We start from the raw sequence: 27039 nt of genomic DNA, 5'->3' as shown, positions 1-27039 counted from the left end.
CTTCCTTCCTTCCTTCCTTCCTTCCTTCTTAATCTAGTTTCTCTCTTTTTCAGATTGGGTAATGTCTACTATTTTATCTTCAAATTCACTGATTCTTTCCTATGTTGTCTTGTATTAGTCTTCTCAGGCTGCACGTAACAAAACCACAGACTGGATGTCTTAAATAATAGACATTTATTTATCCTAGTTCTGGAGGCTGGAAGGCCAAGATCAAAGTGACAGCAAGATAGATTCATTCTGAGTCCTCTTCTCTTGGCTTGTAAGCATCTACCATTTCGTTGTGTGTTCACATGACAACTTTGTGTGCACACACAGAGTGCGTTGGTGTCTCTCGTATAAAGATACTCATCCTAGTGGATCAGAGTCCTACCCTTATGACCTCACTTAACCTTATTGCTTTCATAGAGTCCCCATCTCCAAATACAGCCACACTGGATTAAGACTTCAACATATGAATGAGGTGAGGGAGGACACCAATATTCTGTCCATTACACATTTCTATTCTTCTATTGAACCCATCTGGTGAGTTTTAAACAATTTTGGCTACTGTATTAGTTTCCTAGGGCTTCTGTATTAAAGGACCACAAACTTTGTGCCTTAAAACAACAGAAATTTATTATCTAACAATATGGGGGGCCAAAAGTCCAAAATGAAGATATTGGCAGGGTTGGTTCCTTCTGGAAGCTCAGAGGGAGAATCTGTTCCATGCTTCTCTCCTTGCTTCTGATGGTTGGCAGCAATCTTCACTTGGCTTGTAGACACATCATTCTAATGTCTGCCCCAGCTCCACGTGTTCTCCTCTGTGTGTCTCTCTGTGTCTTCATATAGCGTTTTTATAAGGAGAGCAGTCATTGATTTAGCGATTATACTAATCCAGTATGACTTCGCTTTAATTACATCTGAAAAGACCCTATTTCCAAATAAAGTCACATTCTGAGGTTATTTCTAGGAATCTTTTTTCCTGAGATTTTCTTTTTTGTCTTCAATTATTTAAGAATGTTTGTGGCCGGGCGCGGTGGCTCAAGCCTGTAATCCCAGCACTTTGGGAGGCCGAGACGGGCGGATCACGAGGTCGGGAGATCGAGACCATCCTGGCTAACACGGTGAAACCCCGTCTCTACTAAAAAAATACAAAAAACTAGCCGGGCGAGGTGGCGGCCGCCTGTAGTCCCAGCTACTCGGGAGGCTGAGGCAGGAGAATGGCCTGAACCCGGGAGGCGGAGCTTGCAGTGAGCTGAGATCCGGCCACTGCACTCCAGCCTGGGAGACAGAGCGAGACTCCGTCTCAAAAAAAAAAAAAGAATGTTTGTAAGTGCTGGCTTGTTGAAGCATTTTTGTAGTCCCTCTTTTAAAATCCTTGTCAGCTAATTCCAACAAACTGTGTTAGGATCTGTTGATTATGTTTTCTTGTTCAAGTTGAGATTTTTCTGGTTCTTGGCATGGTGAGTTATTTTCACTTATAACCTGGTCATTTTGGATATTATGTTATGAGATTCTGGATCTTATTTACGTCTTCTGTTTAACAGGCCTCTGCTGAAACTGGTAGTCCAGCCTTATTACATGGCCTCCATTGACACCTCCCTGTAAGGGAGGGTGGCTCCATTATTGCTAGGAAGAGGCGGAAATCTAGGCTTCCACAGTTGTCCTCCTTTACGTTGTGGGGAAAGGAATGAGCCTTGTTACTACTGGATGGGGATGGCAGCGCAGCTTCTCCACGTGACCTCCAAGAATATCATGGAGATGATGGGGAGAGGCACTCAGTTACTGCTGGGCAGTGATGAAAACCCAGGCTTCCCACTCAGCCTCTTCTGACATCACCTAGAGGTGAGTGGGAGGAATGTTTTGTTATCACCAAAGATTAAAGTCTAGCTTTTCCCTCTACCTGTGCTAATGGAGTTTGGGAGGGAGTTCCCCGTCTCCCACCCCCAAAATTGTGCTGGAGGCATTCAATATCAAAAGGCTTTTGCAGTCCAGGCATGGTGGCTCATGCCTGTAATCCAAGCACTTTGGGAGGCCAAGGCGGGTAGATCACTTGAGATCAGGAGTTCGAGACCAGCTTGGCCAAAAAGGTGAAACCCCATCTCTACTAAAAATACAAAAAATTAACCAGACGTGGTGGCACATGCCTGTAGTCCCAGCTACTCGGGAGGCTAAGGCAGGAGGATCACTTGAGCCTAGGAGGCGGAGGTTGCCATGAGCTGAGATTATGCCACTGCACTCCAACCTGCATGACAGAGTGAGACTCCATCTCAAAAAAAAAAAAAAAAAGGAGGGTTTATCTTGCTAGGGCACCCCTTCCCCAGTCCTTTGACAAAAGAGAAAGCAATCTTTTCATGGGGACATTTCTGTCTGTACCTATGGCATTTCCAGGTTGTAGGCTTTGGAAAATAAAAAAACCCAGGGACTCACTGCTGTATCATTCCTCCAGTATGGAGATTTCAGGCTGTTCTGCCTTCTTATGCTTGTTTTATATATAATTCCCAGCATTTTAAATGTATATAGTGGCAGGGATAGAAAGGAATACATCTCCTCTATCTTGTCCAAAACTAGAAATCCTCTTTTTTTAAAATTTTTATTATTTATTTTTTGAGATGGAGTCTTGTTCTGTCACCCAGGCTGGAGTGCAGTGGCGCAATCTCCCCTCAGTGCAACCTCCAGCCCCCAGATTCAAGAGATTCTCGTGGCTCAGCCTCCCAAGTAGCTGGGATTACAGGTGTGCACCACCACACCCAGCTAATTTTTGTATTTTTAGTAGAGGCGAGGTTTCACCATGTTAGCCAGGCTGGTCTTGAACTCCTGACCTCAGGTGATCTGCCCATGTTGGCCTCCCAAAATGCTGGGATTATAGGCATGAGCCACTGCGCCTGGCCAAAATCCTCTTCTTATTTGTACTCTTTTTATCCCTGCAAATTCAAGGTGGTGATGTTTCTGGATATATAATCCTTTTTAAAACTTGTGGGTCACTTTGATCTTATTCAATATTATTCTGTTAGACAAAAGACATGCCCACAGATTTCTTTGCAATAAGCCCTTCTCTACTCTAGGCTTCTGCTAAGATGGCTAAGAGACAACAATCAGCCATAAGATTTCCAGAATCACTATTGTTTTGATTTGGAGGATCTGTGAGGCATATCCATAATTTGTTTAGACTCTTTAAATATGACCAAATAAGAGGCCAGGCACGGTGGCTCACGCCTGTAATCCCAACACTTTGGGAGGCCGAGGCGGGTGGATTGCCTGATGTCAGGAGTTCAAGACCAGCCTGGCCAACATGGTGAAACCCCGTCTCTACTAAAAATACAAAAATTAGCCGGGCATGGTGGCAGGCACCTGTAATCCCAGCTTCTTGGGAAGCTGAGGCAGGAGAATCACTTGAACCAGGGAGGCGGAGGTTGCAGTTAGCCAAGATTGTGCCACTGCACTCCAGCCTGGGGGACAAGAGTGAGACTTCGTCTCTAAATAAATAAATAAATAAATAAGACTGAATAGTATTCTGAGGCACTGCCTTAAGTCTTTCTGAGATGTTAACAAAATATTTTACATTAATATTCTTTTTGTTTGTTTGTTTTTGAGACAGGGTCTCACTCTGTCGCCCAGGCTGGAGTGCAGTGGTGTGATCTTGGCTCACTGCAACCTCCGCCTCCTGGTTTCAAGTGATTCTCCTGCCTCCACAGTAGCTGAGATTATAGGCATGTGCCACCACGCCCAGCTGATTTTTTGTATTTTTAGTAGAGATGGGCTTTTACCATGTTGGCCAGGCTGTGCATTAATATTTGCAGTTTCATATTTGGACCAGGCTTTCCTGGCAGTGCCCTGTACTTGAGTTTTGCTAGAAAGCCATTTTTAAATTTTACTATCATCTGCTATTTGGAGAGGATAAGCATTTTCTAAATCATGAAGTCTTAGCTCTTTCATGTTTAACATTCTTTCCTTTTAAAAAGTTCAAGATTTTTCAACTTGAGCCCTATTGATATTTCAGCTAGGATAATTATTTGATGTGTGTGTATTTGGTGGGGGATTGGGGTGGTTTGAGGGGGGCTTCCTTATACATTGTAGGATGTTTAACAGCATCCTTGGCCTCTGCCAACTAGATGGCAGTAGCAACCTCGCCAGCTTTGACATCTAAAAATGCCTCCAGACATGGCCAGATATCCCCTGGGAGGCAGTATCACTCTCACTGGAGAGCTCTTGCTTTAGTTTATCCCTTTGCTCCTCCCTTTCACTATAGGCAGCAAGAAGAAAGCAGGTGGTGCCTTTAACATTTTGCTTGGAAATTGCTTTACTTAGATCATCCACTTCATTAGGCACATTTTCTGTTTTCCACTTTATTGCAGGCAACGGGGTTGCTAATTTTTGTATCACAGTATAGTTTCCAATAGTATTTACTTCACTTGGCTGGGCTCAGTGGCTTATGCCTGTAATCCCAGCGCTTTGGGAGGCCAAGGCGGGTGGATCACCTGAGGTCAGGAGTTCGGGACCAGCCTGAACAACATGGTGAAATCCCGCCTCTACTAAAAAAAAGCCGGGTGTGGTGGCATGCACCTGTAATCCCAGCTACTTGGGAGGCTGAGGCAGGAGAATCACATGAACCTGGGAGGCAGAGGTTGCAGTGAGCTGAGATCAACAAGAGCAACACTCTGTCAAAAAAACAAAACAAAACAAAAATCAAACAAACAAAAAGAAAACCAGAAAAACAGTATTTACTTCACTTTCCTGCATACCCTCACTGCACCTTATCTAAGGGCTGAGGCTTCTTTAACAGCTTCTTCAAGGCACTTGAGGTTTTTACCACACTCTTCTCAAAGTCCAATTCTATTGCTACTCCTACATATTAGAGTACTGTTACAGCAGTACTTTACCCAGTACCAAAATCTTTCTTTTCCCTTTTAAACATTTTTTTCTTTATATGTTCCAATGAACAGAATTTTAATATGTTACCTATTGCTGCATAATAAACTATCCCAGAATTTAGCAGCTTACAACAAGAAGTATTTACTATCTCAAAGTGCTTAAGTATCAGGAATCCAGGAGTGGTTTAACTGAGTGGTTCTGCCTAAGTTTCCCATGAGATTTCAGTCAAACTGCTGGCCAGGGCTGTAATTATCCCAAGATTTTACTAGGGCAATTTTATCAATTTCCATACTCAATCATGTGGTTGCTGGCAGGCCTCAGCCTTCACAGGCTCTTGGCCGGAAGCTTCCTTTCCTTGCCATGTGGGCCTCTCTATAGGGCTGTTGACAAAATGGCAGCTTGCTTCTCCCAGAGTCAGTGACCCAAAAAATAGAGTACACACTCAAGACAGAAACTGCAGTCTTTTTTTTTTTTTAATTTGAATTTTAGAAGTGACGTGCCATCATTTCTGGCATATCCTGTGGGTCACACAGAGAAACTAATGGTGGTGGGAGGCAGACAGGTTCCTAGGTGGGAAGAGTTGGGTCCCTGGTGAAACCCCACCTTCAAGCCAGGGATGGCCTGAAACCTGATGGCCAGGCCACCAGTTCTGGGTGGAGTCCACTACCTGGAGTGAGAACTTCCTTGGTGCCTTTCAGCCAATCAGACGGTGCTTTTTCCTGACCCAGCCAGACTCAGGGACTCCTTGGGACTACCTGCCTGCAGGTAGGAGCTACCCACTTCGGGTCTCCTCTCCTCTGAGAGCTGTTTGGTAACCCAATAAAGGTGTTCTCTGCCTTACTCACCTTCCAGTTGTCTGCGTAACCTCATTCTTCATGGATGCTGGACAAGAACTCAGGACCCGCCAAATGCGGGAGTGAAAGGAGCTGTAACACTTTCCTGGCCGGCTCACCGAGCTGCAGGTGGGAGCTAAAGGGGCGGTAACACGTTCCTGGGTAGCTCGCTGAGGTGCAGGCAGTGACACGCTCCTGAACTGCCGGAGTGGAGAGTGGAGACCCTTCTGGAGGCCCAGACCTCGGGATTCTCCGAACCAGAGCAGTAACACACTAGTTCTCCTGCCCTCTGCCAGCGCCAGGCTGCCACCCAATGCAACAGGAAGCAGTGGCGCGGCCAGGCCAGCCCAGGAGCCGCAGGCCGGAGCAGGGTGGCGGGAGTGAAAGAGCAGTAACACAAATGGGCTGAAACACTACCCCCTGAAATACAGCGCCCCCAACTCGCAGTGCTGCTGCGGTTGATGAGAAATAGAGAAGAGCTACGGCCCTTCTGGGGGCCCAGATCTCGGGGCTCCCCAAGGCAGGACTGTGACATGCTGTAACACCCTCTTTGGGGCTCTGCAGTTCCTGGTGTTTCAGAGCTTTGGGGTGCCACTGTGTTCCCCTAATCCAGACGCTGGTGCCTACAGCAGAAGTCGCTTGGGGTAGGTCTGGTCCAGCCACAGCCTTGCATGGAGCTGTTGCCTGTGCCAGTGCCTGGAGCTGCCCACCTTGCCGCAGCAGCTTGTGTGCCTGGCTGTGTGCAGTGACTGGACCTCACACTTGCTTGGTCACACAGCCCCCACCACACCATGCCTGGCTCACCCTTGGCAGGCATGGGATCCAGGCTGGTAGCACTAGCCAAGTGCAACCTGCCGGGTGAGTGGGCAGAACGAGCCCAGCAGGCACAAGCAAAACTCCAGCAGAGGCACCACCAGCCACAGAGGTTTTGCGCTGACAAAGTGACATCCAAAGGATCCCGTGACATAACCTTGGTACAGTGTGGGAGAGGACTGCCCAGGTATAAATAGATGATAAGGAACATTGGGAGGTGTTTTGGTAGCTGACTGGCATTTCAGTTTTATTCCATCCAATATGTTTTTTCTTTTTTTTCTTTTTCCTTTTTTTTTTTTAGACAGAGTCTTGCTCTGTTGCCCAGGCTGTAGTACAATGGCGTGATCTCGGCTCACCGCAACTTCCACCTCCCAAGTTCAAGTGATTCTCCTGCCTCAGCCTCCCAAGTAGCTGGGATTACAGATGCATGCCATCATGTCCAGCTGATCTTAGCATTTTTAGTAGAGACAGGGTTTCACCATGTTGGCCAGGCTGGTCTCAAACTTCTGACCTCAAGTGATCCATCCATCTCGGCCTCCCAAAGTGTTGGGATTTCAGGCGTGAGCCACTGCACCTGGCCATTTATTCTTCTTTCTTCCTTCTTTCTTTCTTCTTTCTTCCTCCTCTTCTTCTCCTTCTCCTCCTTCTTCTTCTTCTTCTCTTTCTCCTCCTTCTTCTTCTTCTCCTTCTCCTTCTTCTTCTTCTTTCCTCCTCCTCCTTCTTCTTCCTTCCTTCCTTCCTCTTCCTCCTCCTCTTCTTCTTCTTCTTCTTCTTCTTCTTCTTCTTCCTCTTCTTCTTCTTCCTCTTCTTCTTCTTCTTCTTCTTCTTCTTCTTCTTCTTCTTCTTCTTCTTCTTCTTCATCGACTGAGTCTTGCTCTATCACCCAGGCTGGAGTGCAGTGGCATGATCTCGGCTCACTGCAACCTCCACCTCCTGGGTTCAAGTGATTGTCATGCCTCAGCCTCCCAACTAGCTGGGATTACAGGCATCCACCACCAAGCCTAGCTAATTTTTGTCTTTTTGGTAGAAACAGGTTTTCACCGTGTTGGCCAGGCTGGTCTCAAACTCCTGACCTCAAGTGATCCGCCCACCTTGGCCTCCCAAAGTGCTGAGATTACAGGCATGAGCCACCACACCTGGCCTATTTTATTATTTTTTTGAGATGGGGTCTCACTCTGTTACCTGGGCTACAGTGCAGTGGTGTGATCTCGGTTCACTGCAGCCTTGACCTCCCAGGCTCAAGCGATTTTCTTGCCTCAGCCTCATGAGTAGCTGGGACTACAGGCATGCACCACCACGCCTGGCTAATTTTTGTGTATTTTGTAGAGATGAAGTTTCTGCTACCATTGCCCAGGCTGGTCTCAAACTTGTGGGCTCAAGTGATCCTCCCAGTGAGTCTCCCAAAATGCTGGGACTACAGGCATTAGCTGCTGTGCCTGGTTCAACGTGTTTCTTTGTTTGTTTGTTTTTTGAGACAGGGTCTCGCTCAGTTGTCCAGGCTGGAGTGCAGTGGTGGCATCTCAGATCACTGCAACCTCCACTTCCCAGGCTCAAGTTATCTTCCTGCCTCAGGCCTCCAAATAGCTGGGAATACAGGCATAAGCCATCATGCCCAGCTAATTTTTGTATTTTTTTGTAGAGACAAAGTTTTGCCATGTTGCCTAGGCTTGTCTCAAATTCCAGGTCAAGCGATCCACCCACCTCAGCCTCTCAAAATGCTAGGATTACAGGCTTGAGCCACTGCACCCAGCCATGTATTTTCTAATATCCCTTGGACTTCATCTTTGATTTATATTTTATTTCTAAGTATTGGGATTGTTTTTCTGTTATCTTTGTTATTATTTCTATTTAATTCTGTTATGGTCATACAACGTAATTTAAATTCTTCTGAATTTGTTGAAGGTTGTTTTTATGGCCCAGAATATGATGAATCTCTCATTGAATGTTGTACGTGCAGTTGAAAAGATTGTTTATTCTGCTGTTGGTGGGTAAAGTGTCATGAAAATATAATTAGGAGAAATTAATGATAGTGTTAAGGTTTTCTATATCCTTGCTTTTTTTTTGGTCTACTTATTTTATTGATTATTGAAAGAGAAGAGTTGAATTCTCTAGGTGCAATATAGATTTTTCTGTTTCTTATTTCAGGTCTACTGGTTTTTCCTTCATATATTTTTGAAGCTTTGTTGTTAGTATGTACACACTTATGACTGTTAAGTCTTCTTGGTGAATTGAACCTTTTATCATTAAATAATACCCTTTTTAATCCCTGGTAATAGTCCTTCTTAAACCTACTTTGTCTGATATTAATATTGTCACTCCAACTTGCTTTGATTCATGTTTGTATGGTGTATCTTATTCCATTCATTTGTTTTAAGGGTTCCAATTCCTCTATACATCCTTTTACTTTTAACCCATATATTTCTTTATATTTAAAGTGGGTCTTGTGGATAACATATTATTGCCTCTTACTTTGTTTCCAATCTGCTGATTTGTCTTTTAATTGGTTGTCTTTTTACTGTTATACTGGATTAAAATCTATCATCTTGTTATTTGTTTTCTATTCTTGCATCTGTGCTTTTTTTCTTTTTTTCTTCCTTGATTTGGATTATGTTTTGAAAAGGAAAACTCCCAATCTCATGGGTGCTGCAAGTAGACAAGATTTATTGCATCTAATTGAAATAGTTTATTATCCATAGCACAACAAACAATGTGAACATCAGCATAGTGGTATTGGTTCCCCTGGTCCTACATTCAACAGGTGATGCAGTCAGCCCAGATGCATGGTATTCACACAATGGGTTTGCATTGTAGCTGAGGGACCTAGGCCCAGCACTTTTTATTTTATTTTATTTTACTTTATTTTATTTATTTTATTTTATTTTATTTGAGGCAGGGTCTCACTGTGTTGCTCAGGCTGGTCTCGAATTCCTGGGCTCAAGTGATCCTCCTGCCTCAGCCTCTCAAAGTGCTGGGATTACAAGCATGAGCCACCACACCTAGCCCCAGGACATTTTTATAGCAAGCAGTAAGCAAGCCTGCCTTGGTCTGAGAAATGATCTCACCTCTCAAAACTCTAGCTGTACTAACAATCCTGAACAAGTACCCAGGTGATAAAGAGGTCAGGGCCTTGTGATCTTGACATACTCAGCAAGAAATGTTGGACACAAATGGCCCAGGGAGGAAGCGTCCCAACATTAGAAAAAATTATTATATGTACTTGTTTTATGTTCTACAGTCATTTTAAAAAATAAATTTTATTGTATATTTTTAAGATATACAACATGATGTTATGGGACACATAGAGATAGTAAAGTGGTTACTATAGTGAAGCAAATAAACATATCCATCATCTCACATAGTTACCTGTTCCAGCATTTTTATGATTCCATTTTCTCTCTATTATTGGCTTGTGACTTACACCTCTCTAAAAAAATTTTTTTAGTGGTTGCTATTGAATTTACTATATCTTTAATTAATCAGTCTATCTTCAAATAAAGTCATACCACTTCTTATATATCATAAGGACCCTTTAACAGCATATTTCCCATTCCTCTGTCTCCTCATTTTAACTGTTGTTATTGTCATACATTTCACTTTTACATATGCTGTAAGGCCACAATGCATTGCTTTAGTAAAGCAGTTACCTTTTAAAGTGAGTAAAAATGAGAAACAGTCTCTCTTATATTTACCTTTATTCTATCCATTTCCAGAGATCATCATTTCTTTATGTAGATCCAGGTTTCTCTCAGGTATCATATTTCTTCTGCTTACAGAACTTCCACTGCCATTTCTTATACTGCTGGTCCACTGGTAATGAATTTTCTCTGTTTTTGTTTTTGTTTTTTTTAATCTGAAAAAGTATATTTCCTTCATGTTTGAAAGATGTTTTTGCTAGGTATAGAATTCTGGATTGGCAGTTTTTTGTCTTTCAGCATTTTAAAGATATGACTCTATTATCTTCTGGTCATACAATTTCTGATGAGAAGTATTCTGTGTTTCTTATCTTTGTTCCTCTGTAGGGAGTGTGTCTTTTTCCTTTAGATGCCTTCAATATTTTCTCTTTATCTTCGGTTTTCAGCAGTTTGAATATGATACATTAGGTTGTGTTTGCATGTGCTTCTTTGTTGTGTTTGTATATTGGCATTTAATCTTTTCTGGATTCTGTGAGTTTCTTGGTTCTGCGGTTTGATATCTTTCATTATTTTTGGAAAATTATTAGCTATTATATCTACAAATAAATATTGTATCTACATATATTTTTTGTCTCTGTTTCTTCTCCTTCTGGGATGTGAATCACTTATATGTTAGCGCTTGGATATTTGTTCTGATTTTTGTTTGTTTGTTTCACTCTTTTCTCTTTCTGCTTCAGTTTGAGTAGTCTCTATTGACCTATCTTCAAGTTCACTGCTTATTTCCTCAGCTATGTCAAGTTTACTGATTGATATGGTTTGGTTATGTCCCCACCCAAATCTCATCTTGAATTGTAGTTCCCATAATCCCCACGTGTCATGGGAGAGACCAGGTGGAGATAATTGAATCATGAGACTGGTCCCCTCATCCTATTCTCATGATAGTGAGTTAGTTCTCACAGAACTGATGGTTTTGTAAGGGGCTTCCCCCTTCCCTGGGCACTTCTCCTTGCTGCCGCCACATGAAGGACGCGTTTGCTTCCCCTTCCACCATGATTGTAAGTTTCCTGAGGGCTCTCCAGACCTGTGGAACAGTGAGTCAGTTAAACCTCTTTTCTTTGTAAACTACCGAGTCTCAGGTATGTCTTTATAGCAGTGTGAGAACAGACTAATACAGTAAATTGGTATGGCTAGAATGAGGTGCTGCTGTAAAAATACCCGAAAATGCGGAAGCAGCTTTGGAACTGGGTAACAGATAGAGGGTGGAACAGTGTGGAGGGCTCAAAAGAAATGTGGGAAAATGTAGGACTTCCTAAAGTCTTAGAGGGCTCAGAAGACAGGAGGATGTGATAAAGCTTGGAACTTCCTAGAGACTGTTGAATGGCTTTGACCAAAATGCTAATAGTGATATAGACAATGAAATCTAGGATGAGATGGTCTCAGATGGAAATGAGGAACTAGTTGGGAACTGGAGTAAAGTTCACTCTTGCTATGCAAAGAGACTGGTGGCATTTTGTCCCTGCCCTAGAGATCTGTGGAACTTTGAACTTGAGAGAGATGATTTAGGGTATCTGGCAGAAGAAATTTCTAAGTGGGAAAGCATTCGAGAGGAAGCAGAGAATAAACGTTTGGAAAATTTGCAGCCCAGTGATGTGATAGAAAAGGAAAACCCATTTTTTCCGAGGAGAAATTCAAGCCCCTTACAGAAATTTGCCTAAGTAACAATGAGCCAAATGTTAATCACCAAGACAATGGGGGAAAATGTCTCCAGGGCATACCAGAGACCTACACAGCAGCCCTTCCCATCCTAGGCCCAGAGGCCTAGGAGGGAAAAATGGTTTCCTGGGCCAGGTCCAGCACTCCCTTGCTGTATGCTGCCTCGGGACTTGGTGCCCTGCATCCCAGCCACTCCAGCCACGGCAAAATGGGGCCAAGGTACCGCTCAGGCTGTTGCTTCAGAGGGTACAAGCCCCAAGCTTTGGCAGCTTCCATGTGGTATTGGGCCAGCAAGTATGCAGAATGCAAGAATTGAGGTTTGGGAACCTCTGCCTAGATTTCAGAGGTTGTATGGAAATGCGTGGATGTCCAGGTAGAAGTCTGCTGCAGGGGCGGAGCCCTCACGGAGAACTTCTGCTAGGGCAGTGCGGAAGGGAAATGTGGGGTCAAATCTCACATAGAGTCCCCACTGGGGCATTGCCTAGTGGAGTTGTGAGAAGAGGGCCACTGTCCTCCAGACCCCAGAATGGTAGATCCACTGACAGCTTGCACCATGTGTCTGGAAAAATTGCAGACACTCAATGCCAGCCATGAAAGCAGCAGGGAGGAGGCCTCTACCCTGCAAAGCCACAGGGATGGAGCTGCCCAAGGCTGTGGGATCCCACCTCTCGCATAAGTGTGACCTGGATATGAGACCTGTAGTCAAAGGAGATTATTTTGGAGCTTTCAGGTTTAATGACTACCCTATTGGATTTCAGACTTGCATGGGGCCTGTAGCTCCTTTGTTTGGGCCAATTTACCCCATCCAATTTCTTCCATTTAGAATGAGGGTATTTACCCAATGCCTATAACCCCATTATATCTAGGAAGTAATTAACTTGCTTTTGATTTTACAGGCTCTTAGGTGGAAGGGACTTGCCTTGTCTCAGAAGAGACTTTGGACTTGGACTTTTGGGTTAATACTGAAATGAGTTAAGACTTTGAAGGACTGTTGGAAGCGCATAATTGTGTTTTGAATTGTGAGGACATGAGATTTGGGAGGGGCTGGGGCAAAATTAAATGGTTTGACTGTGTCCCCACCCAAATCTCATTTTGAATTGTGGTTCCCATAATCCCCACATGTCGTGGGAGGGACCTGGTGAAGACAGTTGTATCATGGGGGTGGTTTCCCCCATCCTGTTCTTGTGATAGTGAGTTACTTCTCATGAGATCTGATGGTTTTATAAGGGGCTTTCCCCTCACTGGGCACTTCTTGCTGCCGCCATGTGAAGAAGGATGTGTTTGCTTCCCCTTCTGTCATGATTGTAAATTTCCTGAGGCCTCCCCAGCCCTGTGGAACTGTGAGTTAATTAAACCTCTCTCCTTTATAAATTACCCAGTCTCAGGTGTGTCCTTGTAGTAGCATGAGAAAGGACTAGTATACTGATATGCCTGTCAACAACTTTCTTCAAATATGTTTTATATATATGTGTGTTTTTTCTTATTTCTAGCATTTCTCTATGTCTCTTTTTTTGTAGTCTTCATATTTCTGCAAAAATTCCCCTTTTGTTCTTTCATATTGTCTACATTTTCCACAAGAGCCTTTCATATTCACATATTACTTATAGTTGTCTTAAGTTCTGTGTCAGATAACTACAGCATCTGCATCTTGCACCTGGTCTTGCTTTCTCTCTCTCTCTCTTTCTCTTTCTCTCTTTAATATAGAAACAGGGCCTCACTATATTGCCCAGACTGGTCTTCAGACTCCTGGCCTCAAGCAGTCCATCTGCCTTGGCATCCCAAGGTGCTGGATTATAGGTATGAGCCACCACACTTGGCCTGCTTTGTCCTTGACAGTAGGGTTTTTTTGGTATTTTAAAATTTGTGTGTGTGTGTGTGTTGTAATTTTTTTTTTTTTTTTTTGAGATAAGAGTTTCACTTTTGTCAACTAGACTGGAGTGCAATAGCATGATCTCAGCTCATTGCCAAGCAAAACGTCCTTCTTTACATGGCAGCAGCAAGGAGAAGTGCCCAGCAGAGGGGGAAGCCCCCTATAAAACCATCAGATCTCATGAGAAGTAACCCACTGTCACAGTCAAACTGCAACCTCTGCTTCCCAGGTTCAAGCAATTCTCCTGCCTCAGCCTCCCGGATAGCTGGGATTACAGGCACCTGCCACCACACCCAGCTAATTTTTTGTATTTTCAGTAGAGATGGGGTTTCACCATGTTAGCCAGGCTGGTCTCAAACTCCTGACCTCAGGTGATCCATCTGCCTTGGCCTCCCAAAGTGTTGAGACTACAGGCGTAAGCCACTGCACCCGGCCTGTGTTGTAATTTTTTATTGAGTTTTGGATGCAGTGTTTAGAATAATAAGGACTGAGTTCATTATTATTTATGCCTGGAAATTGTCATATCTCTTCTTCTCTTAGGCCATTAGTGTGGGGGATTTTTTTTTTTTCAGAAGTTGAATTAGGTTTGAGTTTTGTTGTTTCTATGATTACTTCAGTGTCTGTATCTCCTACAAATTCTGTACAGTCATGCTAGCTACACTGGGTCTTTAGTAATTCCATAAACATTTTGACCTGGCATGTTGTCTTACACCCATAATCCCAACACTTTGAGAGGCTGGGACAGGAGGATCACTTGAGGCTAGGAGTTTGAGACTAGCCTGGACAACATAGCAAGACCCCATCTCTACCAAATAATAATAATAATAATAATAAAATTAGCCATGTGTGGTGATGTGCATTTGCAGTCCTAGATACTTGGGAGACTGAACTGGGAGGATACCTTGAGCTCAGGAGTTTAAGGTTATAGTGAGTCATGACTGCACTACTGTGCTTCAGCCTGTGGACAGTGTCAGACTTTGTCTCTGAAAAATAAAAACATAAACAGTAGCTGAACTGTTCTTACCTACTTGCAAGGAGAGCTTGTCTTTCTCTTGCTACACAACTGAGCGAGTGCCTGCATCCCATCTCTTCTTGGAGGCTCCTGTCCTTCTTTGGAATGCAGGTTAATTGGTTGCTCTGCAACCTTAGGTCTCTGATAAGTTTGACAAAAGCTGTGGTTCTGTAAATTACCCAACAATTTTTAAAAACTGTTACTAGTTTGATAATGATGCTCTTCCCAGCTTTCTGTCCTAGGTGGAAGCCGGAGTCTCAAGCCATATACCTTTTCACAGTGCTATTCAAACTTTCGGCCACCCACTCCTAGTCTGCTGCTTGGGTCTTTTTTGGGTGACACCCTTCCAGCTTAGCCCCCTGAAATATTTTCAGGTTAGATGTTTTCCCCCTCTCTATTCCTTCTTTATGGCAAATATCTGGCAAAGAGAAGGGACAGAGGTTCCTGATCTTTCTTCATCTTGGGCTCAAAATAATCCATGGATTCATGTTCTCAAGGATACATCTTGGCCGGGCGCAGTGGCTCATGCCTATAATCCCAGCATTTGGGAGGCTGAGGCGGGCAGATCACTAGAGGCCAGGAGTTCAAGACCAGCCTGGCAACAGGGCAAAAACCCGTCTCTACTAAAAATACAAAAGTTAGCCAGGCATGGTGGTTTGCACTTGTATTTCCAGCTACTCAGGAGGCTGAGGTGAGAGAATTACTTAAACCCAGGAGGCAGAGGTTGCAGTGAGCCAAGATCGTGCCACTCCACTCCAACCTGGGCGACTGAGTGAGACTCTTTTAAAAAAAAAAAAAAAGATACATCTCTGAAAATGGGGACATGACTTTGGGAGTGAGCTAAGTTCTCATCCACTGTACTCCTGACTTGGCCCTCATTTTCTGTGCTAGAAAATTGGATGAAGTATCTACTCTATCCATTAATGAGAAATAAGAATCAAACCAACCCACTGAAATATTTCTTAGAAGATTAAAACTACAACAGGATAAAAGGGGATCAGACTGGGAGTAGTGGTTACAAGCACAGTCTCTGGAGGCAGTCTACCTGGGCTTAAATTCCAGGTCCATCACTTACTAGCTGTAGGGCCTGGGACAAGTTCCTTCACCTCTCTGTATCTCAATTTCTGTATCTGTAAAGTGGAAACAACAAGAGGATTAAAAGGGTTAATTTTTGTAAAGCACTTATAATAGTGACTGGCACATAATAAGCTCTGTGGAAGTGTTAACAATTAGGGCTTACTTCCTATAATTTCAGAAATTTGTGGAAGAGAGCAGTTCCCTCCCTTTCTCAGAGCCCATTACAATCAAAACAGCTAATGATTACTGAGCATTTCCAAAGTGCCCAAGTCCTGTAACTAAGCATTTTATATAAATTATCTCATAAGAGGGAGGGATTAATTATTCCTATTTAATAGGTAAAAGATCAAGGATCAGATAAGTGTTTACCCAGCTGACTAGAGGCATCAATAGTTTTACAACCCAAGAGGGTCTGACTACATTGCCTGTGCTCTTAACCATTGCATTTGTTGCTTCCCACAAACTAGTTTCCATGCTTATAAACTAGTGGGAAAGTTGCATGCTGTAGTTATCTCACAGGGTTATTTTGAGATCCCAATAATGTTAAAAGGCAGTGCTTTAGATATTTGTACAGAGTGCTGGTCACCTGACAGGGAAACCTGAATGTGTCAATATTTGTTCACACTTCCCTCCCTCTGCACATGCCCTTCTCCCTCTTTTCTGCTTGTTGAACTCATGTCTTCAAGATTCAGCTCAGATATCAGCGTCCAGATTTTATTCTAACAATGGAGGAGTTTAGGCAACACCGTGTGGCGGGGGAGTGGGGGGGCACACCAGACTTGTGTTCTGAAATGACAGCTGAATTGCAATGCAGGGAATGGAGTGTAGCCGGGCCAGAATGAGTACAAGAAAACCAGATAGAAGGCTACTGCATTAGGAGCCCAGGCGGGAGGTGGTGGGGCAAACGGAAGGAATGGTGGACTGGAAAGATATTTAGGAAAGAATCGACAGGAAATGGAGGTGTATTTTAATATGGGCAGCGAGGGAGAGGGAGGTGGCAAGGATGGCTCCTAGTTCCTGGCTTGCTCGCGGACGTTTGTCGAATGAATGATCCAGTGACCCCAAAGTAGAAGTATCTCAGAGAGATCTCCCCACTCCCCTCCCCGCACCCGTCACCACGCTGCTTTCGGAGCTCTGACCGTAAGGGGGTGGATGGAAGGGAGGAGAAAAGGAATGGCCAGGGAGTCTTGGTCCTGGAGCTGCTAGACTGGACACTTCTAGCACTGGTCTGAGCCAGGAGACGCTGCGAAAAGAGGGCAAACGTTTCTCCTCTCGCGGTTGCCGCCTGGCCCCTCCAACCCGCCTGGCCCCTCCAACCCGCCTGGCCAGCAGTGCAGCGCCCCTCTTAGCACCGTGGAGGTGCTGGCTCCTTGCCGGCGTCGGGGGGCGCGGCACAACGGCCCACCCCTCCAGCCCTGACCCGCCCGGCCGGCCCGGCGCCCACCCCGCCCTGTGTACTGGTAGGTTGGGCGGCGGCTCTGTCTAGTCCCAGAGCCAGGAATCAGGGGCAGCCGGGCGAGTCCCAGGGCAGGGGTCCTCCGCCGCCTTGCACCTGCCCTGCTGGGCGGCACCGGGTCAGTGCCCTGACACCTCCTGCGGGTCCCCACTCTCTCTTTCCCATCGTGCGTCCTCTGGAGAAGTGCGCGCGTGTAAGTGTGGCAAGTGTGGCCAAGGGTACCAGAGGCAGGATTAGGGCGCGTAGTCGTTGCGTGGGCGCTGCCCAGAAGGCTCAGAGCATGAAGTGTGCGTGGGCACAGCCGGCGCGGGTGCCCGCCGCGGGTCTGCGCGGGGCGGGGGCGCAGCAAGTGCATCTGAGCGAGCGGAGACCAGCGCACCGGCGTCGGCGGCGAGGGTGGTGCAGAGAAGCCCGGCTGGGCGGAGGGCGGAAGGATGCGTGCGGGTAACTTTTTGACTGCCTTGGAAGTACCAGTAGTCGCGCTCGCAGGGGCTGCCTCCGGCCGCGGGGCGAGCTGCGAGCGAGTGCGCCCGCCGCCGCCCCTCCCCCACTTCCGCCTCCCGCCTCTTCCTCGTTCCCGGCTCCCAGGGCCCGTCGGTCCCCCGGGAGCCCTGGAGGCGCAGCCCCACCCCGGCCGGCGCGGCTCGCTCCCACGCCCCCGCCGCCGCCTCGCTGGAGCGGACGGACTGAGTCAGCGGGGGCGCCAGCGCTGCAGGTAGGGGCTCCAGCGGCGGTGGGCGCAGGTGCCGCGGGGGACCGCGGAGGGGACCGGAGCACGAGGGGAACGGCCTAGGGGGAGCGCCCTCCCCCCGTCCTCCGCCGACGCCGCGTGTCCCTTTTTAGGGAATTTTTTCCCTCTTGCTGGCTCCAGTGCGGGTGGGGCTGAGACCGAGAGGGAGTTCTCCATTTCGCTGGCTCCTGCCCTGCCCCTGGCAGCCTCCTGCCCCCAAATCTCTTCACCCTCTCTCCAGTACGTATAGGTCGCGTAAACAACTCCCTTTCTCCAGCTCTGGGCTCCGCGACCCCCCGGGGCAGCTCCTTCAGTCTCGTGAGATCGGTGGGGTTAGGGGGAGGGGAAAAAAGAGGGGGTGTCCCGGAGCCCCTTGGCCCGCGTCAGCTCCCCCACCTCGACCTCTCCCTCCCTCTCCCCGCCGCTGGAGCACGAGCTCCAGGGGCCCTGGGTATTTTTAGCGTTGTGACCTGGGCGGCAGCTCTAAGAGCCTTTCCCAGGAATCGGCGTCAGCGCCTCGCTCCTCCGCCGCCAGCCCGCGGCCGCACGGTGTCCCCACACTTCCGTGGCCTTGCCTTGCCCACTCGGGGTGGGGTCCCTCTTCACCTCCGCGGCGCCCGTGGAGCTGGCCAGGGTCTGGGATACGCTGGGTGCAGATGAGATGGGGAAGGCAGTCTGCGGAGGATGACGTCTGATCCTCGAGCTAGAAATTCCCCTGCCTCTGGTGATGGGCTCAGAGCAGAACGCCGGGAAGGAGATGAGTGAATGCACCGGCCTGGGCTGGCCCATAGCCCCAGTGCTCTGGCCGGCTCTCGGCTTCTCAGCCCTAGGGGTCAGGAGGCCTGCTCTGAACTAGACCCAGAACCCACCTTTCCAATTGCTCCTCACTGACTAATGGGGAGATAAGTCAGTGAGATGTGTCCGAGGAGGGGGACGGATAAAGAGCTGTTGGAGTTCAAAGAAAAGATGGTCGTCTCCTAAATATATTGCTCACCTTCACAAGCAGGGTCTTATATTTGAGGCAGGTAGGTCGATTATGCCATTTTCATATGGGGAGACTAAGACCAGAAAGGTGATTTCCTTAGGGGCAGAGCCTAGTCTGGAAGTCAGGTCTGTGTCTTCAGAGCAAGGGTTTGGGGTGGATGGCACACGCGTGTGTACTTGTGTTTGTGTGTGGAAAGGGAGGGGCGTGGGAGGGGTTGCTTTAGCCTTTGTCTGGGTTTTGAAGGATGGAAAGGGGTGAGCTGCAGCACTGGAGGAAGGGAACCCTCCATCCTAAAATCGCTCTGTCTATCCTATCCTGTCCCTGGCCTTCTGAGGCAAGCAGGGCCTATTAAGGGGAAAAAGTACCTCCTGGATTTGTGCTGAACCAATCCCTCCAACCCTTCTCAGGAGGACATGATACGAAGAGTTGGGCATTGGCCGTGTTCCCTGAATACAGAGTATCTCTCTTGCAGTGCCTGGAACTGGCATCCCCTTTGTGGAGCTAGGGCAAGCCCCGCCTCTGCATGAGACTTGGTCTGTGGGACACACTTGGTTTCAGGGAAGGGGAAAGAGGTCGCCAAGGGCAGAGGTGTCCAGGCTGGAGCCAGGGGCCCCACTGCTGGGACGCTGGTGCAGTGGGGCTCCCCAAGCCCAGGTCCCCCTTGTCTTGTCTTTCGACTTTGCAGCTGTACTTGTTTTGCTCCTCTACCCCCAGGAGCTGACATGGACCCAAATCCTCGGGCCGCCCTGGAGCGCCAGCAGCTCCGCCTTCGGGAGCGGCAGAAATTCTTCGAGGACATTTTACAGCCAGAGACAGAGTTTGTCTTTCCTCTGTCCCACCTGCATCTCGAGTCACAGAGACGTAAGTCCCAAGTCCTGAGAAGAGGGACTGGGGTAGGGTACGGAGGATGTCCTGTGGGTCCTGAATCTTGTGGGACTCTCTCCCCTCTAGTTTTCTTGGCCCTCTATGCTTCTAACTTGGGACCTGACATGTAACTATCACTGTCCTGGTGTGCAGCTTGGGTCCTCCTGACTTGCCCACTTCTTGATCCACAGCCCCCATAGGTAGTATCTCATCCATGGAAGTGAATGTGGACACACTGGAGCAAGTAGAACTTATTGACCTTGGGGATCCGGATGGAGCAGATGTGTTCTTGCCTTGTGAAGATCCTCCACCAACCCCCCAGTCGTCTGGTATGCCCCTCTGCTTTGGGGACTTCAGTGCTAGTCAGCCAGAGCCGAATGTCAGGCTCTGAAATGAGGCTGCAAGGCTGGGCTGGGGAAGTATACAAGTAAGGGCTGGAAGTGGCTGTTTCCACCAATGAGACAGCTGCCTGTTCTGATTTTAGGGAAGTTGACCCTGAGGGGGAACTGGGTTACACATCTCCAATCCAAAATTCTGGGAACTGTCTATCTCTTCTTTAATTTTACATTTGTTAAGTTAATATAATTAGTCACTATAATTAAAATAATGTAAAAATGTAATTAAGTAGGTTCCAATACTGTACTAAAGTACTTTACATATATTATCTCAGTCCTTACAATGTCCTGTCAGGGTAGGTGATATAATCCCTATTTTATAAGCAGGAAATTAGGCTCAGAGAAGTACATTGTAGCCAGAAGGTAGATAAACTGGAATTCATGTCTGTCCTCCTCCAAAGCCCATATGCTTAACTTGTAAGACAGATATTCTTTTAATTAAAACTGCTACTATTTATTGATGGCTTACTATGCCAGACATTTTATAAGCATTCTTAGATTTTATTCCCAAAACCCTTTGGGGATGTAGGTCTGTCTTTTATTTTGCAGAAGAGGAGCAGAGTCCTGGAAAGGGAAAGTGACTTGCTCAAAGCCACTCAGCAGCAATAAGTGATGTAGGTGGAACTTGGACTCTTGCCATTGATTGACCTGACTCTAGAACCCAGACATGGTGTAATGAAGTAGAAGGAGCTGGCAGTTAGGAGATGGTGATCTTAATCCTGGCTCTTTGCTGGACTGGCAAAGTCACTTTGGAAAAGTCTCTGCACCCCTGTGGGCTTTAGTTACTCCTGGCCAGATAATCTTTAAGAGTTCTCTGAAGGCCTGTTTGTGGCCTGACCAGCTTTTCTGTCTGGGCAGGGGTGGACAACCATTTGGAGGAGCTGAGCCTGCCGGTGCCTACATCAGACAGGACCACATCTAGGACCTCCTCCTCCTCCTCCGACTCCTCCACCAACCTGCATAGCCCAAATCCAAGTGATGATGGAGCAGACACGCCCTTGGCACAGTCGGATGAAGAGGAGGAAAGGGGTGATGGAGGGGCAGAGCCTGGAGCCTGCAGCTAGCAGTGGGCCCCCTGCCTACAGACTGACCACGCTGGCTATTCTCCACATGAGACCGTGGGCCCAGCCGGAGCCTTTCGGGAGAAGACCAGACTCTTTACTTGCAGTAGGCACCAGAGGTGGGAAGGATGGTGGGATTGTGTACCTTTCTAAGAATTAACCCTCTCCTGCTTTACTGCTAATATTTTCCTGCTGCAACCCTCCCACCAGTTTTTGGCTTACTCCTGAGATAAGATTTGCAAATGAGGAGAGAGAAGATGAGGTTGGACAAGATGCCACTGCTTTTCTTAGCACTCTTCCCTCCCCCAAACCATCCTGTAGTCTTCTAATAGAGTCTCTCAAACAAGTGTCTCTAGATGGATGTGAACTCCTTAATTCATCAAATGAGGTGGTACTCAAGCCATGCTGCCTCCTTATATCCTTTTTGGAACAGAGCACGGTATAAATAATAAACTAATAATAATATGCCAACCATTCCACTTCATTTTTCACATTGCAAAGATATCAAACCCACTATATGTCTTTAGCTCTCTAACCGATCCCACATTCCTATCACTCATTCATTCTATTTATTCAAGAAATATTTATTGAACACCCACGCTAGGCATCTGGCATACAGTTTTGAGCAAGACAGGCTGTACTGTATACCTGCCTTCCTAGAGTTTACTGTTTATGGAGGAGAAAATCAAGTAAATACTAGAATTCACAGTGTAATAAACAGCATGAGAAGGAACTACTCTGGTACCAGAAAATAGGGGCATCTTAACCTAGTTTGTATGGTCACTGAAGAGCTGTTTTTAGCTGAAGGACGATTGGGAGTTAGCCAGACACGGCCCATAAGCCAGGCAGAATGAGCAACTTGTGAAGACGTTAAATGGAGAGAGCATATCCTTGAGGAGCTAAAAAACATTGCGTTTGGCTGAATTGTTGGATTTGAGGAAATGAAGGGAGAGGTAAGACCGACAAAGGTCAGGTTGTAAAATCCGTTGAAGCCTGGATCAGGTTTCAGTTTGACAGCTAGTAAAAGATCGTGACTTAAGATATAAAGTTATTTCCTCATATAGAAGTAAGAAGTACAGGGCCACATGAAAGCTCCATCGTTACTCAGCACTGGGCTCCTTTTTTGCTGTTTTGCACATGGCTTGCATTCTTAGTGATACCTCATGTCTAAGGTGGCTGTCAAAGCCCCAGCCATTAAGACCTTGAGACTGGCAGAAAGCAGGAGAGGAAATGGGGGATGGGCAAAGAGGACACAGCCAGTCTATTCCCATTTAGGGATAAATTTTTGGAAGTTCTTTTTTTTCCCCAAGATGGAGTCTCGCTCTGTCACCCAGGCTGGAGTGCAATGGCATGATCTCGGCACACTGCAACCTCTGCCTCCCAGGTTCAAGCAATTCTCATGTCTCAGCCTCCTGAATAGCTGGGACTACAGGCGCACAACACCACGCCAGGCTAATTTTTGTATTTTTTAGTAGAGATGGGATTTTACCATATTGGTCAAGCTAGTCTTGAACTCCTGACCTCAGGTGATCCACCTACCATGGCCTCCCAAAGTGCTGGAATTACAGGCATGAGCCACTGCACCTGGCCAACCATCCTATAGTCTTCCAGAAGAGTCTCTCAAATTAGTGTCTCTAGATAGACGTGAACTCCTTGGCATGTCAAGTGAGGGGGTACTCCAGCCATTCTGGCTCCTTACATTCTTTTTGGAACAGAGGGCTAGTCACCCAGATGGGGAGTTTCAGAAAGGACCAGGTTTGAGAAGAAGGCCATAAATTTGGTTTAGGACATGTTGAGTTTGAGATATATTTGAGACATCCAAAAGGATATGTTGAGTAGGCCCTTGCACCCATGTGTGTGGAATTTAGATAAGAGGATTGAGCTGGAAAAAGAAAACGATCAGTTCTCAGTGTATAGGTGGTAAGTGAAGCCATGGGTGCGAATGACGGAGAGCATGCCCAGGGAGAGAATGCTGAATGAAAGGAGAGGTTATAGGACCCAGTCTTAAGGAACACCAAATCATTTCTCACATTAAAAAAAAAAAAAAGTCTACCTCCCTTCATACATTGAACATCACCCATGGGATCAGTGACCTTCAGCCAAAATCCTAAAGCTTTTTGTGCCACCCAAGCCTGAGTGACAAGGCTGCAGTCTTCCTATTGTCCCATCCTGCTCTCACCCCTGCAGGAGACCAGTGTAAGCATCTGTTCCTAAGTGTTTTTCTTAACACTAGTGAGAAACTTGTGGGAACTCCAGGGAAGTAGGAGTGTCCACCAGCCATTCCCTGTCTCCAGGAAGCTTGTGGAGTGAATACCTTCTGTGCAAAAGCCTGTAGGTCCAAGTTAAGATCATCCACTGAGCTGGGCCAGGGCCCAGTCCTCTATTAACTTTTGGGGTTTTTCTGGGTTGCTTATGACCTTGCTGCACACAGAAGACATAATCTGTGTCCTCTTGTGGCTTCTCTCCTTCCTTTAGAGTAGCAAGGTTCTACCTCCTGTCTGACTGTGGCTGAGCCATCTCTTGGGCTGCGGCCCACGATCCCAATAGCTTTGCCGTGCAGGGCTTCTCAACTCCCAGGATCACCCCCCTTCCTTCCATGGCAAATGATGAGAAGCTAGACTGGCTTGGTTGCCATCAACATGTCAATAAATCTCTTAGTAGCCCAGGCCCATAATGCGAAGATTGTGGGGAGCCTGCCTTGGGAGAGAGATTTACAGCCCTCTAGAGAAGTAGAATTGTTTGTGAGCCTATGGGGAGCCTTCAGTTTGGCTGCTATGAGCCCCAGCCCCGCCTGGAAAAGTCTAGTGTCAGCTGAGACCCCAGGACTACTTCCTAGTTGGAACAATAACCTTTTCTCCTGCCAAACCACAGGGGCTTGGCTGGCCTTCAGAACCATCATCTCCAGCTGACTGTTTTTTGTTTCTTTGGTTTTTTAAAAAAACTTATGGGGGTTTCAAACATACAACAAATATGGAAAGAAAAATATCCCATGTTCTCATCATACAGCTTTAAAAGTAATCAAAATAGTACCAAGATTATATCATCTATCCGCCACATATTTTTAGGGGAAAGACATTTATGATAACTCTTGAAAGAAAAAGTAGATTATAAAACACCATATTCAATATGGTCACTTCTTAAAAAAATGATAATCTTCAGATTCACCATTTGATTATAGTGTTACATTAAAGTTAAACCATGGTTTATGCCAGCCCAGAGCCTAGCTGTCTGGTTTTTGAGGCCACACAGTGCCTTTGGAGATGGGAGGATGATCTGGAGCCAACTCTAAGTCAAGGAGCCCAGCTTTCAGTCTCCAAGCCACAGTGTGGCTTCTGATACTTGCACAGACTTGTCATAGGGTGGACATCCTGACACACTTCGGAAAGGAGGAGCTCAGAAAAAGTTTCCCTAGAAGGCTCACATAGTAGCAATCCCAGGAGTGCACAGAACTTGACACTGAACAGCATAGCAGATTAGAGAAAATACAGAACTGTGCTATGATGTCATCTTGTTTGTTCATTCATTCACACATTACTGAGCACCTACTATGTGATAGTCACCTTGCTTAGGCAACAGAAATACTAAGGTGACCATGAGCTCTTCCAGGAGCAGACATAGCCACAGATAATGGAAACAATGTGATGAGGGATGTAGCAGAAATACACAAAGCCTGTAGACCACTAGAGGAGGAGAAGGTAAGTCTTCACTAGAGGTAGCTGGGTCCTGAATGATGGAGACAGGCAATTTCAAAAGGAAAACACAGAAGTACAAAATAGTCATAATGATGGCAGCTACCTTTAAAAAATTATTATTTTGAGGTTTGACAGTGTAGACTCTAGTCCTAGCTCCATCACTCATTGTGATCTTTATTATCTTAGTTTCTGTACTTCTTACCTACTTCTTAATAATAACACTCAAGCAACCCTATCACCTAGGCACTATTATCTACATTTACATATTAGTGCCTAGGTGATAGGGTTGAGTGTTACTATCAAGCATTTGCTACATTCCATATCCTACATGTACATAATTTCCCATCTTAACAGCAACCTTGAAAGTAGGTTTCTTCATTATACAAATGAAGAAAAGTGACACTTGGGTTGATCATGCTCACATGGATTAAAGGCTGGCATAGGGATTTGGACTCCTGTCTTTCTGACATCTAAGTCCATGGCCTTCCTAATATTTCATGTCTAATGGGGCAAGAACACTGAATGTAGGTAGAATGAAGACATAATGAGATAAAGACATCTTTCTGACATTTCCTTTTTGGAAATGTCTGGTTGGTTGGGGCATATCTTGGCAGACCTACCTGACACCAAATTTGGCTCTTTCTAGAAGTGTGGCCATGAGTTTTACCAAGACACTGTTCATGAAATCCTTCATGAATGTGTTTCCCACAGGGCAGATGGAAAAACTAAAGCATGAATTTAACTTTGGAACTCCTAAATCTCAATAAAAAGACATGCCCATAAACAAAGGGGTGAGGGCACAGAAGACTTTAATAGACCTTTCACAAAAATTAAAATTAAAATTAAATTAAAAATAAATGGCCAATAAGCACATGAACAGATGCTTAACATTTTTAGTTACCAGGGAAATGCAAATGAAAACCACAATGAGCAGTCACTACATACATACCCAAGTGGTCAAAACTAAAAAGTACAAAAAGTTAGAAACTTCAAATGCCGACCAGGATGTGGAGCAATGGGAACCCATAGTTTATGGAAACATAAAATGATACATTTTGGAGAAAGGTCTGACAGTTTCTTATAAAATTAAACATACACCTGCTCTTTGACCCAGCAATTCCACTCTTAAATACCTGGCCAAAGGATATGAGAAATATATGTCTACAAAGGAACTTGCACAGACAGCAGCCTTGTTCATAATAACCAAAAACTTTAAAGCTGCCCATCAACAGTTGAATGGATAAATTCATAATACTACATAGTAATAAAAAGAATTGTGGATACATGCAAGAACATGGATGATTCTCAAAAACATTCTTCCCATGAGAAAAAAAAAAGCCTTACACAGTATACATACTATATGATTTCCTTTATATTTAGTTCTGGAACAGATTGTGGGAAAAAATTAGAATAGTAGTTGCCTCTGGAAGGTGGTAGAGGAGCAGGGATTGACTAGGAAAGGGTATTGGCCAATTCTCTGGGGTTTTAGGAATGTTTGGTATCATGACAGGAGTTCAGGTTACATAGGTGTGTGCATTTGTCAAAACTCAGTCAATGTGTACTTTGGATTTCTGCATTTCACTGTATGTGAATTTTACATCAAAAGAAAAATACAATCAAATACTGAACTCTAGTTAATTATATGCATGCTGAACTACTTAAAGGAAAGTTTACTAATGTCTGCACAAGATGGGATGATGGATGTATAGACAAATATGTGGTAAAGTACAAGTATAGTAAAATGTGAATAGTAGAATCTAGGTGGTGGAAGACAGGTGCTCATTCTTTCCATTTTGTTTGAACATTTTCGTAATAAAAGAACCACTTATTTGGGGGGTTTGCAGCAAATGGAGACACTAGAAGCTAAGAGGGGCAGGAAGTTCCTCTTACTTTGGGAAATGCAAATTAAAACCACAATGGTTTTCCCAAAAGTAATTGACCTTTTTCAGTCAATGTTTCCTCAACTATCAGATGGGTAAAATGGCAGTGGGGGGAGCTCCATATTATTAAGCATTTCCTGGTGGGTGGAAACGTCTTGAACTGGGTGCGGCCTCA

At 45.7% G+C, this 27039-nt stretch overlaps 1 protein-coding gene across 8 annotated transcripts; it reads left to right on the top strand.

Moving 5' to 3' along the window:
- The first annotated feature begins 1806 nt into the window (after positions 1–1806).
- On the top strand, positions 1807–21763 carry LOC105496439 (dysbindin domain containing 2). 8 transcript variants are annotated; one of them, XM_071079224.1, is made up of 4 exons: positions 1807–1824; positions 19687–19833; positions 20028–20165; positions 21090–21763. In XM_071079224.1, exons 2-4 carry the CDS (start codon positions 19695–19697, stop codon positions 21293–21295), a joined length of 483 nt encoding a protein of 160 aa, XP_070935325.1. In that variant the 5' UTR covers positions 1807–1824; positions 19687–19694; the 3' UTR covers positions 21296–21763. The 8 variants fall into 8 exon arrangements, with proteins under 8 accessions (XP_070935325.1, XP_011765157.1, XP_070935326.1 ...); XM_011766855.3 differs by lacking the exon at positions 1807–1824 and adding an exon at positions 17291–17450; XM_071079225.1 differs by lacking the exon at positions 1807–1824 and adding an exon at positions 17358–17375.
- Positions 21764–27039: the final 5276 nt, after the last annotated feature.

The sequence above is a fragment of the Macaca nemestrina genome, chromosome 15 (assembly GCF_043159975.1).
Source record: "Macaca nemestrina isolate mMacNem1 chromosome 15, mMacNem.hap1, whole genome shotgun sequence".
NCBI lineage: Eukaryota > Metazoa > Chordata > Mammalia > Primates > Cercopithecidae > Macaca > Macaca nemestrina.
This window is presented reverse-complemented; position numbering and strand designations above follow the sequence as displayed.

Excerpts from the sequence above, each read along its gene's own strand:
- LOC105496439 (XM_071079221.1), top strand. Across the intron at positions 19,834-20,027 it reads GCATCTCGAGTCACAGAGAC|CCCCCATAGGTAGTATCTCA; the intron begins GTAAGTCCCAAG and ends CTTGATCCACAG. Across the intron at positions 20,166-21,089 it reads ACCAACCCCCCAGTCGTCTG|GGGTGGACAACCATTTGGAG; the intron begins GTATGCCCCTCT and ends CTGTCTGGGCAG.